The sequence below is a fragment of the Citrus clementina genome, unplaced genomic scaffold (genome assembly GCF_000493195.1).
Source record: "Citrus clementina cultivar Clemenules unplaced genomic scaffold, Citrus_clementina_v1.0 scaffold_2, whole genome shotgun sequence".
Taxonomy (NCBI): Eukaryota; Viridiplantae; Streptophyta; class Magnoliopsida; order Sapindales; family Rutaceae; genus Citrus; species Citrus x clementina.
The window spans coordinates 10,510,343-10,525,387 of NW_006262688.1; the positions used below are offsets into that span (position 1 = coordinate 10,510,343).

Consider the following 15,045-nt stretch of genomic DNA (forward strand, 5'->3'; position numbering starts at 1 on the left):
ATATGGAGAGGGGGGAGGTAGCCTTGGGGCTACAAAAATATAACGAGGGGGGGGAATGTGTAATACGTCGTAACGTAGATTTTGATCAAAGGTGAGGGCCAAAATAGGAGCAAACCCTCCTCAGGCGCTGATTCCCCCCCATTTTGCAGCACATGATACTTCTTTTATTCCTTGAAAGAAAGGCCACTGCTTAACTAAAATGTGCAGGCATCCAGGCATGCAACGCCATGTAGTTACATATTGCCTCAATCATTGTGCAATATCTTATAATTAATAATGAATAAGTTAATACACAGTAGACATATAGATTCACTGAAGGCACAAATGCATGTGAGGAGAATAAGGAAGATTCATTTAGTTGAAGAGTAGGTGTTAACAACTTTTTTTTTTTGTAATTTTATTATGCAAGCTTTGTGCAGTGTCAAGAAGATATGTACATTTCACACGCTCATCATGTACTTTTGCTTGGCCGAGAGAATGTTAACCTTCAACTGTACAAAGATTATTCTTAGTTTCTTCTCATCATACTTTAATTTTACGCACTTTATAATGATATAAATGTGGTGTCACTTAATGAATAAGTATAACATGCTAACTTCTTTAATATTTGTTTCAACGTGAAAGCATATAACGATCGAGAACATATTATTCAAGACGCCGAATTTCTATATAATTTTTTAAGTTTTAGAAGTGTATATGTGTAATAGTAATTAAGAATCGTAGGAATGGACATCTAAAAGAACTGGTTGTATTTTGAGGAATCATGCACATTCCAGTGGGACATCAGTCATTAATATTTGAATAATCTGTTCCGTACCAACAGAAATTTCAAGAGAATCCAGTCCCTAGAAGGCAAATGGGACATTAAAGCCCTCTTGTGCAACAGGTACGGAAAGTTCTTTATTGTTACAATGAAATGATCAGCTTCCAAGCTGTTTTAACTTAAGACTGCTCAGAGAATTTAGTTTACACCACAAACTTTTGTGTCTTGTGCTGGTAGAGGAGTGTTTGGTGCCCAGCATTACATGGTATAAAAGTTCTGTTCAGCATTAAACTTATGCATACCTATGTTTGGCTGTGAATTACACTCGCATTGCATCGCATAACGCAAAAAAAATTATGCGGCGAAACCCGCATTAACCAAACCCGCCGTGAGGGGGTCGGGTTTAAGCCGGTATGCATAAACATAACAAAAAAAAAAAATTGTTTTAAAAAGCACAGAGCCCCCCCTTTTTTTTTTAAATTTTCCAGCACCCTAACTTGAAGGCCATTGGTTCTTGATTTTGGCGACGAATCCATCACCGGAGCTTTGTTGCACAATGCTTTCTCTGCGCACCATCATCTGCATCGCCTTCGCCGCATGAATTCAAGGATTGCTTTGCCGTGCGCTACACATGCTTCTCCATCGCTGTCATGTCGAAATTTTTGTTGCCTAAATCATTAAGCAAAATCTGCAAAATCAAAGATTATGTTTCTTTTTCTTCTAATTTGAATTTCTATATATATATAATCCCTCGGAGGTCGCAAAGGTTGGCAATTGATTTCAGTAAAATTATCATTATATTCTTCATTAATAAAACTGTGCATTAACCAAAGTTGGTTGGTGTGAATGTTTTGGCACTTTCACTCTTTAAAAGAGGTCAAAGGCTCAAGTCTTGCTCTCATATAAAGTCACTACTTTACCCCTTACGGGCCGACTCGGTGCGAGTATAGATTAGTCTGTGTTGTAGTACGGGCTTAAAGGTGCCTCCCACAGTTGGGGCCCACTCAGGACCACCTCGTGGTTCAGGCCAAAAAATAAAAAATAAGATTGTGCATTGCTAATTTGCTATTATTTTTGTTTTTCTTTTCTCCTTTAATTGTTAAAGTTTGTTGTTTTACTTTTGATAAACTTATTTTCACCAATTTATAATATTTTTTATTTATTCAAAAATCTTTGATTTTTTATATTATTTACAACAATAATATATCGAATTCATGGATTGTGAAAATATACTAGTGAAGTAATATTTCACTTTTAGAGATAAACAACAAATATCATTATGTTTTTTTTTTTGGAAAAAAAAGTAAACATTTTCATTAATCACAACATCATTACACTTAAAACTTCTGCTAGTATAGTTTCTAACCAGACAGCAAGAGTATTTCTTCCTAGAGCCAATTTGGCCAAGGAATGGAATGGGCACAAACATTACATTGTCTAGGGACAAATTTCACTTTAACATCCTGAAAACTTCTCATTTGATTCTAAATTTTTGAAATTGTCTAGAAGATTTATGTTATGCTACCTGTGATGTTGTTTACAAGCTCCACCACCTCTAAATAGTTTGACTCTATAATAACGGAAGATAAGCATGCTTCCCTTGCCACTTGCATACCCCATTGAACTGCTTCAGCTTCTACTATACTTACATTTCCCTTGTGTTGAGTCTGCTGAATTCCAGCTACTACTTTGCCTATTGAGTCTTTGATCACAGCCCCCATCCCTGCCTTTTGATCTTTACTGCTTATGGATGGATCTACATTTAATTTGAACACAACTTTTGGGGGGGGGGGGAGGGGGAGTCCACTTTATTTGCTTCTCAGTTCTGGAGCTATCAATATAAGGCATCTGCATCTTCCTTACTCTTTGATAGGCTTCTGTGATTGTTTCTGCCTTTGCTGTTGAAATTCTTAGGTCTATCTTATTTCTTTCAAAGATAAACTTATTCCTTGAATACCAAATAACCCAACAATATGTGACCATAAGTTCGAGATCTAGTTTTCTTAGTTTAGAACTCATTTCCTGCAAGGTACTGGAAATATCTTTGGTTTGGTCATTAAGCTTAGGGGCTGCAAAAGGGGCTTGAGACCAAATTTTCCTTGCTGCTTTACATTCCATGAGAGCTTGCCAGATGGTTTCTACATTCCTCTTGCATCTTTGACAGATAGGCTCCTGCAAGATCTTTCGTTTCCAAAGATTTTTCACAGATGGCAGCAGGTTTTTTGCTGCCTTCCACATGGAAATTTTCATCTTTTTCGGGAGCTCCAGCGACCATAAAACCTTCCATTGATTTGAGGAACTTGCTGTGCTACTAATGGCTTCGGCAAATCTGCCTTTGAGTGCCAGTTGATACCCAATTTTCACTTTTCCCTTTACTGTATCTAATCTTATGGAGGTATTCATAACCAATAATAACATTGTCCGTTATGAGCTTATTGGGTATGAATGCACTCTGTGTTGGGGATATAACATGGGAAAAGATTGGTTTCATCCTATTGGTAATTGCTTTGGCTATAATTCTGTATATAACATTGTAAAGATTGATTGGCCTAAAATCTGTGACTTTTTTTTAGCTTATCTACCTTAGGGATTAAAGCTATATAAGTATGATTAAGGGGGCCAAGCATACCTTGCTCATCCAAAAAGTGTAAACATGTTTCAATCACTCATTTTCGGACTGTCAGCTAGTGTTTTTGGTAAAAGACAGCATGCAATCCATCTAGTCCCGGGGCTTTCGTAGGGCACATCTGAGCCAGAGCTTCAGTAATTTCTTCTTGTGTGAATGGCTTGATTAGTATTAAAAATTGTTTAATTATCAAGCAATAATATGTTATTTTATGCTTATGTTATAATTTATATTTGTGTTTATGTAATATATTATGAATTATTAATTATGTTTTAAATATATTTAATTTTGTGTATTTTTATGTGTTTATTAGGAAAATTATTAATTTCACGTACTTCGAGGCTCCAAACAGATAAACGGAGGTCAAATTTGGATTCCGGAGGTCCGAAAATCTTAAGATAAGATCAGTCAAGATAGGCTTAAAATTGGGCTTGTGTAAAAAAAGTTGACTTTTCCTGTTGACCGAGCACTGATTGGATGATGAAATGAACTTACAATAGATATGAGTGCATGGGATAACTGACAATCTTGACTAAATCTCAACCGTTCATGATTCAATGGCCATGATTGTGCCACGTGGCAATGGTTGGTAAAGCAAGTTGGAGGATCCGAATCTTTGTATTCGGGTAGACCCGATCCACCCATTAACCCGCCAAATCTCAACCATTTTTTGGACAAATCGGACGAGTCAAATGATGCCATGTGTGATGTTGACTTTTGAAGTTTGACCAGCCATTAGATCTTGATCTAAGGGTTGTGAGGAGCACATGCATGAAGCCTATGATGGACCGCAAAGCACTGGATTATGAATTTATTTTTCTATAAATAGGGCCTCATTTTTATGTTTTAATCATCTCTCTACAACTCTCTTCTTCTCAAATTCTCTCCATCTCCTTGTAATCTTGATTTCCAGGTGTGTTTTTAATATTTTGTATAATTATTTTCATTAATAAAATTAGTTTTATTTTCAATTTTAGTTATTTTTATTTCTTTTAATTATAAGTAATTCAATTTTACTACTTCTTTTTATTTTAATTATGCTTCACTAAATAATATTAGTTAGGGGAATGTGAAACTCCTAAGAAATAAATATGATTTAATCAAATTCTATGTTTAATTTTATAAATTAAATTATTTTCTATTTAATTTTATACATGTTTTATATTTTGAAATTTTGATTTATTGTAGACAAACAAATGAATTTGGCACAATAAATTCTTAAGATCTTAATATAAGGCATGGTGAAATGGTATTTTGACTTATTGTAGACAAATTAAATTTTGGCACAATAAATACTTAATCCATCATAAATTTAAAGGGAAAATAATAATAATTTTTATAATTAATCTTTTGGGTAATAAATCTAAAACAAATTGGCAAAAAGAATTTATTAAGTTTTATTTATTTCTAAGAGTGGATCCATAACCCTAACTAGTTCAATTCCATAGTTTCATTTAAATTAAGTTGTTTATATTCAAGTTTTAATTCCAATTTTTAGATAAAATAAAATAAACTAATTAAATCTTTTCTCTGTGGATCGATCTCGGACTCACCGAGTTATAATGCAACAAGACACTCTTATACTTGGGAGTTAAAATTTACTTTTAAGTTGTGTCATGGCTCATCCAATTGAACATTCATTTTTGGAGTCACTCTAGAAGGTATATCTTGTATGGCAGCTTGAATTTGGCTCTGGCTTGGGTTGGAGGATGAGAACAACTCTTGGAAATACTTGCAGAATTCCTTTTCAACCTTATCTCGCTTATTTGTCTATTTCCCCTGAGAATCTTCAATCCCCCAGATTTTGTTCTTTCTCTTTCAGGCTGAAGATTCCAAATGGAAAATTTTTGTATTCTTGTCTCCTTCCCTTAGCCAGTTTTCTTTTGACCTCTGCTTCCAGTAGATCTCTTCATATATCAATATATTGTTTAACTGGCTTTTAATTCTTCTGATTTCATCTCTATTTACCAAGTGGGGGTTATCTTGCTTTTTACTTTGCAGCTGCTTAATAAGTTCGTTTTGCTTTCTCTTTCCGTCATCAAACTCCTTTTTACTCCAGAGCTTCAGTTGAGCTAAAGAGATTTTAGCCACTTTTTAAAACTAATACACTGGGCTTTCCCATCATTTTCACCCAATTTTCCCTATTCTTCTTTTACTATACTTTTGCAACTTTCATAAGTGCTCTACATATCTTCATAGTAGTCTCGGGAAAAAAGATTTACTTATATGCTTCACCACACTACCCTTTTCTTTGATTTCAAAAGCAATCGGACAATGATCCTCAATTTTCCATATTTTTTGCAACTGAATCCCAAAAATTCATGCACTAATCTTTACTGCATATGACTCTATCCAATCTTTCCTCTATGAATTGAGAGTCATATCTTCTATTCGACCACGTGAATGGATGCCCCTTATAACCCATGTCCATTAAATTACATTCATGTACAACCTCGCTAAAATCAGCCACTAAATGCACATTTTTATCACTGCCTTCATTTTTCTCGTGCAAATGTATAATTTTGTTAAAGTCGCCAAAACAACATCACAGATAAGAAAATAAACTCGCTAACCTTTTCAACAACTTCCAAGTGTGATGCTTCTGGCTAGCTTCTGGGTGGCCATAAATTCTTATGCATCTCCACACTCTCCCCCATTCGTTGCACACAACCACATCTATGTGATGGGCACTATATGAGGTTATGTTAACATTTACATTTGAATTCCAAAATAAAGCTAGGCCTCCCCCTATTCTATGCATATGTCTACCATGAAGTAATTCTCAAAATTGAAATTTCTATATATTGAGTTAACATGCCTAGCCACCATTTTTGTTTCACAATAAAAGAAAATATGAGGCCGGTACATGTGGAGAATTTTTTTAACCGCCGGGATCCTCATTATTGCCAGCTGGGCTAATTATCAACTCCTATTGATGAATCTTCATCAATTGCCTTTAGGACCCTCTTTGCATCTTGCTATGTTTCTGCTAATGCCAGGTGAAGTGCTGTTTTGCTTGGACTTAAGTTGTTGCACCAGTGAGACTGCTTGGATAGACTAAGCAGTCGTTTTCTTTTGTTGTCTAGGCTAGGCCAATTAATTTCATTGTTGGGCCTCTTGGCACTTGTCAGTCCGATAACATATGCTCCTTCACACTTTATATTTCTGGCTTGTAGCTTCCATTTTCTACTTTTGGGCCTTACTTCAACTTTGTTTGGTCCATTATCCATTTCTTCTTTATCTGATTCGGTCTGCCCGTCATTTTCCTTGCTTGTGCTTTTTTATGTCATCAAATTTCCTTCATTCTCTTTTTCCATCCATTTCTCATTTCCCGCCCACATATTTTTTGTTTTAGGTTGGTTGTCATTACTAACTTTCGTAGCTGGTTTCTTACTGATTATTCTATCCTTGCTCTGACACTTCACTTGTAGGTTTTCCATTTCAGTCTCAGTCAGCATTAATTATTTGCTTTCAGCCCCTTGCTTCTAACTTTATCCTTTGGTTCTGCATTTGTACTTTTCTCCTTGCCCAATTGACTTGGATTTGGCCCATTTTGCCCAATCGGGTTGTGTTGAGCTTGTGATGACTTTAAGCAATTAGTTTATGTGACATTGGCTTTTGATTCTCGATTTACCTTTTCTCTGGTTCGGTTATGCTTTACTCTTTTAGCTTGTGTTGTTGCTCGCATCCATCCACCGTATGGTAAATTTTCTTTTTATTGGCCCTTATACTTCAAACATTTTATATACTAATGGCCAATATGAGCGCAACAAAAACAAAAATCTAGTAGTTTTTCATACAATACTAGCATTAAGATTCTTCCTTCCTCTTGTTGCAGAAACACAACCTTTTTTAGAGGTTGTGTTATATCAATGGACACTTTAATTCGAGTAAACTGACCTAAGCATTCCCATGTTTCATCAGTACCAACTTCCTTCACAATGCCAATCTTTTCCCCTAGCTTTTGGATGGCATCTTTGTTCATACACTTTATAAGTATGTTGTGGATTTGCACTCAAAAGATTGTATGTGTAAAGGACTGGTTCTTTATATCTCCAATACCCATCGGTTCAGATAACACTATCAACGCTTTGTCAAAGTGCCATGCCCCCCCCCCCCAATAAATACCCTTTTTTTTTCCTCTTTAAAGGAAAATTTGAAAAGGAAGATGTTATTCCCCATGCTCTCCACTTTTACTTCCTTAACTGTTCTCCATGCTAGTTGCATTACTACCTTTAGGCCCTCCTTGTTGATGCCGCGTCTGAGTAACACCTTACCTATCAGGCAGTTTACTGCAACTCGTTCTCCATGTATCTTCATTTTCCCTATAAAAGTTACTATATCTTCCTCTTCCTCTTTTAATATCACTGCCTGACATTTCTGGATTAATTCCTCAGTATCCATCTTCTCCAAGAATCCCTACAATAATTACCCCCACCAACTTTTCAAATGTTGTACTTAAAACAATGACTGTAATCAAAGCTGTGATTCAGAAAAGGAGATAAGAAAAGATAAGAAGACATAAGAAAGGACAAAAAAGAAAAGAAAAGAAAAACACCCAAGCATTAGGTGAAGATACTAAGCCATGACGGCTTCAAATTTCTTTCATTCTTAGTACTTTTTCAGAGAAAAAGTTACTGTAGAAGAAAGACCCACAAATATCATTATGTTTATATAATACTATTTAATTTCTAAAATTTAAGATTTCTATATTTACTATATTTTTAAGTATTAATAAATATTATCTTTTAAATATATAATTTAAATTAATTGCCAAAGAAATTAATATATTACAGTTCAACACTAAACATAGTATAACTAAAAATTAATATAGTATAATGTAACACCAAACATTATATAAGATTATTATAATACAGTGCTAATACAATATAATATAATACAATATATCTGTATTAAAATAATACAATACATAATAATATAATATAGTGTATCAAACACACCCGAAGCGAAATTCTTTATTAAAGACAATAACTTCTCTTCATTGATAGAAGAATTCAATTCTCTTTCAAAGGGAGAGAAAGTCTTTCTTGGCGTCAATGTGATCTTTGAAACAAGAACATAAATTTTATTCATTTCATATAAAATATTTATAGGTATATATGAAAATACAACAAAAAATTAAGAAAAATGCTAAAGGAACTAAAGGTTAAGAGAATGCTCACAAGAATAATAGTAGGTCAGGCTTATTTTACCTTGTTAAATGATATTTTTTTTGTAATTAACATGGAAAAATAAATCCTAGTGTACATTTGTTTTTATCAATGTTCTGTCAGATTTTTCAATTTAAATATCATTATTTATAAGTCCATTACAAAACCTTCACAAATTATGCATAATAACTTATAGATTAGGATTTAGAGCAATGAATCATTAGAAAGAATTTATTTCATTTTTTTTTATTTCTCTTGCTTGACATCTGTTGATTTGGTGCTTAACAAAAAAATCAGCTTAGTATCAGTTCGAAATGGACAACCATTTCGACCTACTGCCGAGCAGTAAGAAAACTGAAGCGCCGGGAGAGGATACTTCTTTTGACAAGACAAGCATCAGTCCTGTACACTTAACGTGACATATTCATTAAGAGGCTGCCAAAATGGTGGCGGTGCCCAAAAGCATATCACATGTCTGAAATTTAGTAAATAGAAATGGCTATTGTAATCTTTTAGAACCAAGCTGTTAGCATGAAGCAGGCTTCACATTAATTAGGGGCCCCCGATGACAGCCCCTCAGTTTTGACCCTCTGGGACCTCCTTTTCCATGCTTGCGTTGCGACTATGGCCTCTCACTGGCATAATCATCAAGATTCAAGCAATTACCCAAGCCACTTTTTCGTACAAGTCTATAAGAGAGCAAGCTTCAAGCTCTCTCCACCCTTCCCAAAAGTTCAATAATCTCAAACACCACATGTAAAAGCCAGAAATGGATCTTCAGTTCAGTTCAGAAAACCGACAGCCATCCAAACTAAGCAGAAAACGGCTAACCCAAGATCAGGTCAGGCTCTTGGAGACATGCTTCAATGCAAACCAAAAGCTCCAAGTAGACCGTAAACTTGAGCTTGCTTGCAGACTAGGCCTTCCACCAAGACAGATTGCTGTCTGGTACCAGAATAGACGTGCCCGGGAGAAGATTCATACTATAGAGCTTGACTACAAGACCATCCAGCAAGAGCTAGACAATGTGTTGGCAGAAAATAGAAAGCTTGAACAAGAAGTTGGGATGCTTAAGCATGAGCTGAAAAAGTCTCAACAGATGCTACTGGCATCAAATCCTTCTGCCACTCTTCTGCCTTCTGTGTCAACATCTGGTGACAATGATCTCACCAGCTCAAGCTCGCCACTCAACATGACCTGTAATTGGGAAGATACAGGGCTATTGCCAATGGATGAGCTATATTCTTGCCTCATTCGCCCTCAAGGCCAGCCAGAGAATCATAGCATGAATGATCTTTCTATAGTATGATGAATGAAATGATCTATTATAAAATGTAATGAAAGTTTTTCTAAGTTTTTTGAACACTACATTGGAGTTCCGTGTTTGGAGAAAAGTTCTATTCAGCATTTACTCTCAAAATTTGCCATAACACTACAACAGTCATAATATTTTATTGATACAATTCAGTTTTCATGGTTCTGACTACGACTTTTATTAACTTCTGCTCCAAGAACATCTTTTCTCAAATATTCAGCTGGAAATTTGAGCCATTTATAAGTAGGAATTTTATTTTTGTTTCATAGACGATGGATTCTACAGAATTTCCATAACACAACCATAGACCACGAGCATTCAAGCTGGTATTGTAAAGCTGCTGTAACTATTAGTTACATTATTCATAATGCTCTGTTGTTCTGCAGATTGTAATTCTTTTACTTTGGATGGATTATGTATGTCATCATTCAGCAACTATGTCAAAAGTGAATAGTCTATCTAATTGGTGAGAAACCTCAGGTTGCTAAACTTCCGGTTCCAATTGGGACAGCCTGGGGTCAGGTGAGAGAAGATTTGAGTAGCTCATCAAATCATTTGATTGAACTTACTATTGTCTCTAAACAAGTGCTGATGCAAGAAAGAGATTAAGTGGAACCAGTTTTGGTTGCTGAGACAATCAAACATGACAAATCTTTCAAACTGGCCAACTTATTATAAGTTTTAGACCTGGAAAATGAGCCATCAAATTTGACAAGAGTACATGCACTTTCTAGATCTAATCTTTCATAATGTTACACTTACAGGTAGAAGAAATGAGGATTCAACATTTATAATAACTTGCTGTTCAAGTTCAAGTGACCTACATTAACTGTTACGGATCTATTTGGCTATCAACAAATAAAACAAGGAAATTATTCTAATGCTAAATATGCAAATACAGCATATTTAATCCACTCAAAGAAAGTGTGAGATTTACATCTAAGCACAGACAAGAAAAATAAAGGTACTAACAAGCATATGATATGTGTCTGCATGCGTGCAAAGTTCCCCAAAAAAAACAGTAGCTGTTTATTTTTGGTGCAAAATAATTAATCAATAATGGTAGATATATCAAGCTTTAGCGTGATGCACGCCTAACCTGAAATTAGGTGGTCCAATTAAAGCTGTACTTTTGTAGAATTTGCCAAGACAAGTATGCTGATCCCATTAATTAGCATGGACCTACTGAGGCCTAGAAATTGTTATACTTGAATAAAAATGTAAAGAAATAGAGCCCACTGGACAACTACTAATGAAGAAATATATTTCATAAGATGTATTCTCATTCTGCACATTCCCTTTCTGAATTTTTGAGGCAGATTATAGAAGAGTATTAGAAACTTTAAAACTAAGACAGAACAAATTCCGAGAGACTGAAGAAAAGAATTTGGACAAGCTCAGCTGATGTTACTTGAACAAACTAGCATTTAAGACTCTTACAAGCTTCATAAATGGAATCCATGCACTAATATCAAATAGGCATCATTTTTGAGATTGCGCAAACGCCGGTTAACATTACTCAGGGCGATGTCTCCTTCATGCAAACTTATACAAACCGTAATGTGTAAGGCCATGAACACCTCCCCAATGATCTAATGTCAAGAACTGCTGGATAAGCATGCGTCCACTTGATTTAGATCCAAATTCCATATTTACTTCTGCAGGATTATTGTAACTTTCCTTCTATCACTTCACCTCTTAGATTTTCATAACGCTGAGATTCACTGACCCTACTCCCTAGACATCATCTATACCACGTACAATACAGCAATGCTACGGCACATTCAAAGATGGTTATTAAGAACAGTCTATTAACACCAAAAGCTAAAAAAAGAACTTCAGAACAAAAACTAAATTCTTCAATCACCATGATATAACACACACACTTTTCAACATTTTCCAAATCCCACATCATAATTGTACTATTCTATTTCACTAAACGTTTACAGAGTTCACAAGTAGATATATTAATCATAATTAAATTACTCGTATTGCAATCAAATCATATTCAAAGTAACCAAACAAAAATTAGAACTTTTCGTTACCAAATTTTACTCTACATTCTCCTCCTCCTCCTCCTCCTCCTTCTTCTTCTTCCTCAAAATATAAACATCAGTTTCTTCGTATCCATAATCAGGATGCAAATCTTCATGAGGTACTTTCTCAATCAAAAAAACCTCCGCACACATTTCCCAAAACAACTTATGCGCTTCAGGGGACCTCAACTGGTACCCCAACAAAACGACGCCGTCGTCTGCCACAAGCGCCTCCATGGCCCGCACCAGCTGGGCCGCCGACTCCTCGATATAGACCACGTCGGCCGCGATCACCAAATCGAACGGCGGCTTCAACGCGTTGATCTGGTCCTGATTGTTCCAGTACAGAACCGACGTCTTTAGGGATTTGTTCAGCACGGGCTTGTTGCGCTTGAGGTTGTGTTTGAGCGCAGGCATGACGGGGGAAATGTCGGTGAGGACGATGTCGGCGAGGCCAAGGAGGTAAAAAGCCATGCCGGCGGCTCCGCAGCCTGTGCCGAGTTCGATGGCGCGGCGGCGCGTGGAGTGGAAGTCAAGGAGGTGAGAGTAGGGGTTGGTGGCGGTGTTGGGGAGTGGGGCCCAGCGTTCGACGAATTTGGCGAGGACTAAAGAGCAAGGCCAAACGGAGGTGCCGACGTGCATAGAGCCGTTGTCTTGTTGGATTGAGAGGAGAGCATCGCGTATTGGCAGCTCTATTACTGGTGAGTCCGTGAATTTCATGCTGTGTTCTCTCTCGATTGTTCCTCTGCTCTCTCTCTCCCCACTGCAGAGACTGTGAGGCGTGAGCGAGAGCGCTTCTTCTCTCTTCTGTCTGTCACTATCGGGGACTTGTTTGATACAAATGGAAAATATATGGCCTAATTTGAAAAAATGTTAAACTTTAGAGATCCAGATGTTATTGTTCTTCAGTTATGAAATTGGGCTTTGTATCTTGGGCCTAGTTTTTGGGCTGGCGACCCAACTGTAATGACAATTGCCATCGAGGCCCAACCCCGTTGATATCTTGTAAACCCTAAAACGTGTATTGATAATTTGATATGCATCATGAGATATGAGATGCTGCTGCCGAAGACTACCTTCAAATATGGTTGGCAAATTGCGGGTTTGGGCTGTATTTTTTTATTGTCATTAAGTCTAAACCCGTCTAAGTTTGGGTGGGCTGGGCTTGAGCCAGGCCTAGACAGGCTTGGACTTTCATAAATTTTTTATTTTTTTTTTTGTAAAAAAAAAAAAAAAAAACTAATCTAACATTTGTGGGGCAACTTCTTCTTTATCCTATACAAAATTAAAGGAGATAAGATATTAGATTAATGAAATTATATCATCAAATATGTCAGCTTGTTCTAAACTCTAATATCATCTAAAGAGTTCTATACTGTAAAAGAATTTCTAAAAATATAAAACATTTTCTACACCATAATCTGATAATATTTTTCTAATAAATTAGAACATTTTTTTACACCATAATCTCATAGAATTTTTCTAATAATTAATAACATTTTCTACATAATTTCATAATATTTGTGTAAAGATACAAAACATTTTCTAAACCATAATCTCATAATATTCTACAATATAAAATTTGTCGATAATTCAACCATAATGTGGTGATATTCTACTGTGAGTTGGTGATGGTTTGTTGGTTCGGGTCGCAGTCGCCTGGGTTTGCTGCTGCTGCACCGCCGCGTGGGTTAGCTGCTGTTGTGGGTTTGAGTGGGCGCTGCTGCGTTGCACGACTGGTGCTACTGGGTTGCTACAGCGGCGTTGCATGCTGCACTTGCAAATGCGTCTCTCGAACTCATTCGACGATAGATGAACGATGGTGGCTGTGATCGCTGGTTCGATGTAAGGCAATAAAGGTGGCTGTCGGTAGTTGTTGCTTGATTGCTTCACTTGGTATGGGTGGGTGAGTGTGAATCGTGTGAGAGAGGTAGAGAGCAATGAGAGCGGCAGAGGAGTGAGGGGAGGCAGTTTTAAGGATTTAGGCTATATTTGGAAGGCAAGATTGTATTGGATTAACTTTTAGGATTATATTGGGTTAGATTATATTGGATTACATTGGATTAAATATAGTATTTTTTTTTGTTTGGTGCATGTCCGATAGGTTTATAATAGTGTTATCCTATGTTTGGCATTTTACCGAATTGGATGATGATGATGATGATGATGATGATGATGATGATGATAGTAATAATAATAATAATAATAATAATAATAATAATAATAAATATGAAAATTAAGTGAAATGCACTATGCTTAAATTTTGACAATAACTTTTGAATAAAATTTGCCTTCTATAAATGAAATCAATTAAAAAAAACACCTGATTCAATAATATTCCACATCTCAATATGTAACGACCTATATAAACAATACTTCCACTATATAACGTTATCGAAAAATATAAATTCCACAAACTATAAAGCAACAATTCAATCTAAATAAGATACAATTTCTCATATAATATATTTAATTACATAAGAGAACAACAAAACAACTATTTATAAAGTATTTGATACATCATAAATGTTCATCGTTAAGCCACTTTAACATGTGATTAAATACTTACAAAAAAATGGTGGGTATCATTTGTGAAAAACATTTTAAAATCACCCACAAACAAAATATAATTCATATGATTAGTTATAAAAAAAGATGTCATCATTAGGTTCATAGACCTACCATATACGGTTAATCTTTTATACAAAAAGGATCCCAAAATATCACCCTTAATCAATCATCATATAAAAAAAGGATTCCAAAATACCACCCCTAATCAATCATCATATACAAAAAGGATCCCAAAATACCAACCTTAATCAATCATCATACCCACCTAAGATAAGTTTTTTAAGAAACTCCTTTCTTTCTTCATCATTTCACATTATCCTAAATATTTATGTTTGTTCTGGTTGTTTTAGTAACATCTTTTACATCCTAACTCTTTGATGTAGTGAAATGTTCATTTTTATCAACATGTCAGGAACAACTTGTGAATTGATACTTTCATTTGATAGCTTACCAGCAAGATTATTCACATTTTAATTTGACTTTTCAATCACGTCCTGAAATATGTATGCAAATTTTTCCTAGCTTCTAACCAATAGATCAGTTGATATAGCCTGTTTCCTTTT

The 15,045-nt window shown here is 35.5% G+C and overlaps 3 protein-coding genes across 3 annotated transcripts in view; 2 read left to right on the plus strand and 1 right to left on the minus strand.

Moving 5' to 3' along the window:
* LOC18051839 (NAC domain-containing protein 73) overlaps positions 1-3,040 on the plus strand; it is a 4,949-nt gene extending 1,909 nt beyond the window's left edge. Inside the window, exon 4 of the mRNA XM_006446645.2 lies at positions 2,793-3,040. Within this exon, the coding sequence (XP_006446708.2) occupies positions 2,793-3,040 (248 nt within the window). The remainder of the gene's footprint in view (positions 1-2,792) is intronic.
* Positions 3,041-9,022: 5,982 nt separating this feature from the next.
* LOC18051841 (homeobox-leucine zipper protein ATHB-52) lies at positions 9,023-9,886 on the plus strand. Its single transcript, XM_006446647.2, has one exon. It carries the CDS (start codon positions 9,330-9,332, stop codon positions 9,867-9,869), a length of 540 nt encoding a protein of 179 aa, XP_006446710.1. The 5' UTR covers positions 9,023-9,329; the 3' UTR covers positions 9,870-9,886.
* Positions 9,887-11,770: 1,884 nt separating this feature from the next.
* Positions 11,771-12,723, minus strand: LOC18051842 (protein N-lysine methyltransferase METTL21A). The gene has a single exon (XM_024191314.1). The coding sequence runs from the start codon at positions 12,629-12,631 to the stop codon at positions 11,927-11,929; it is 705 nt and encodes a 234-aa protein (XP_024047082.1). The 5' UTR covers positions 12,632-12,723; the 3' UTR covers positions 11,771-11,926.
* Positions 12,724-15,045: the final 2,322 nt, after the last annotated feature.

Coding starts and splice junctions, on each gene's coding strand:
- LOC18051841 (XM_006446647.2), top strand. CDS start 9,330: ATGGATCTTCAGTTCAGTTCAGAAAACCGACAGCCATCCAAACTAAGC.
- LOC18051842 (XM_024191314.1), bottom strand. CDS start 12,631: ATGAAATTCACGGACTCACCAGTAATAGAGCTGCCAATACGCGATGCT.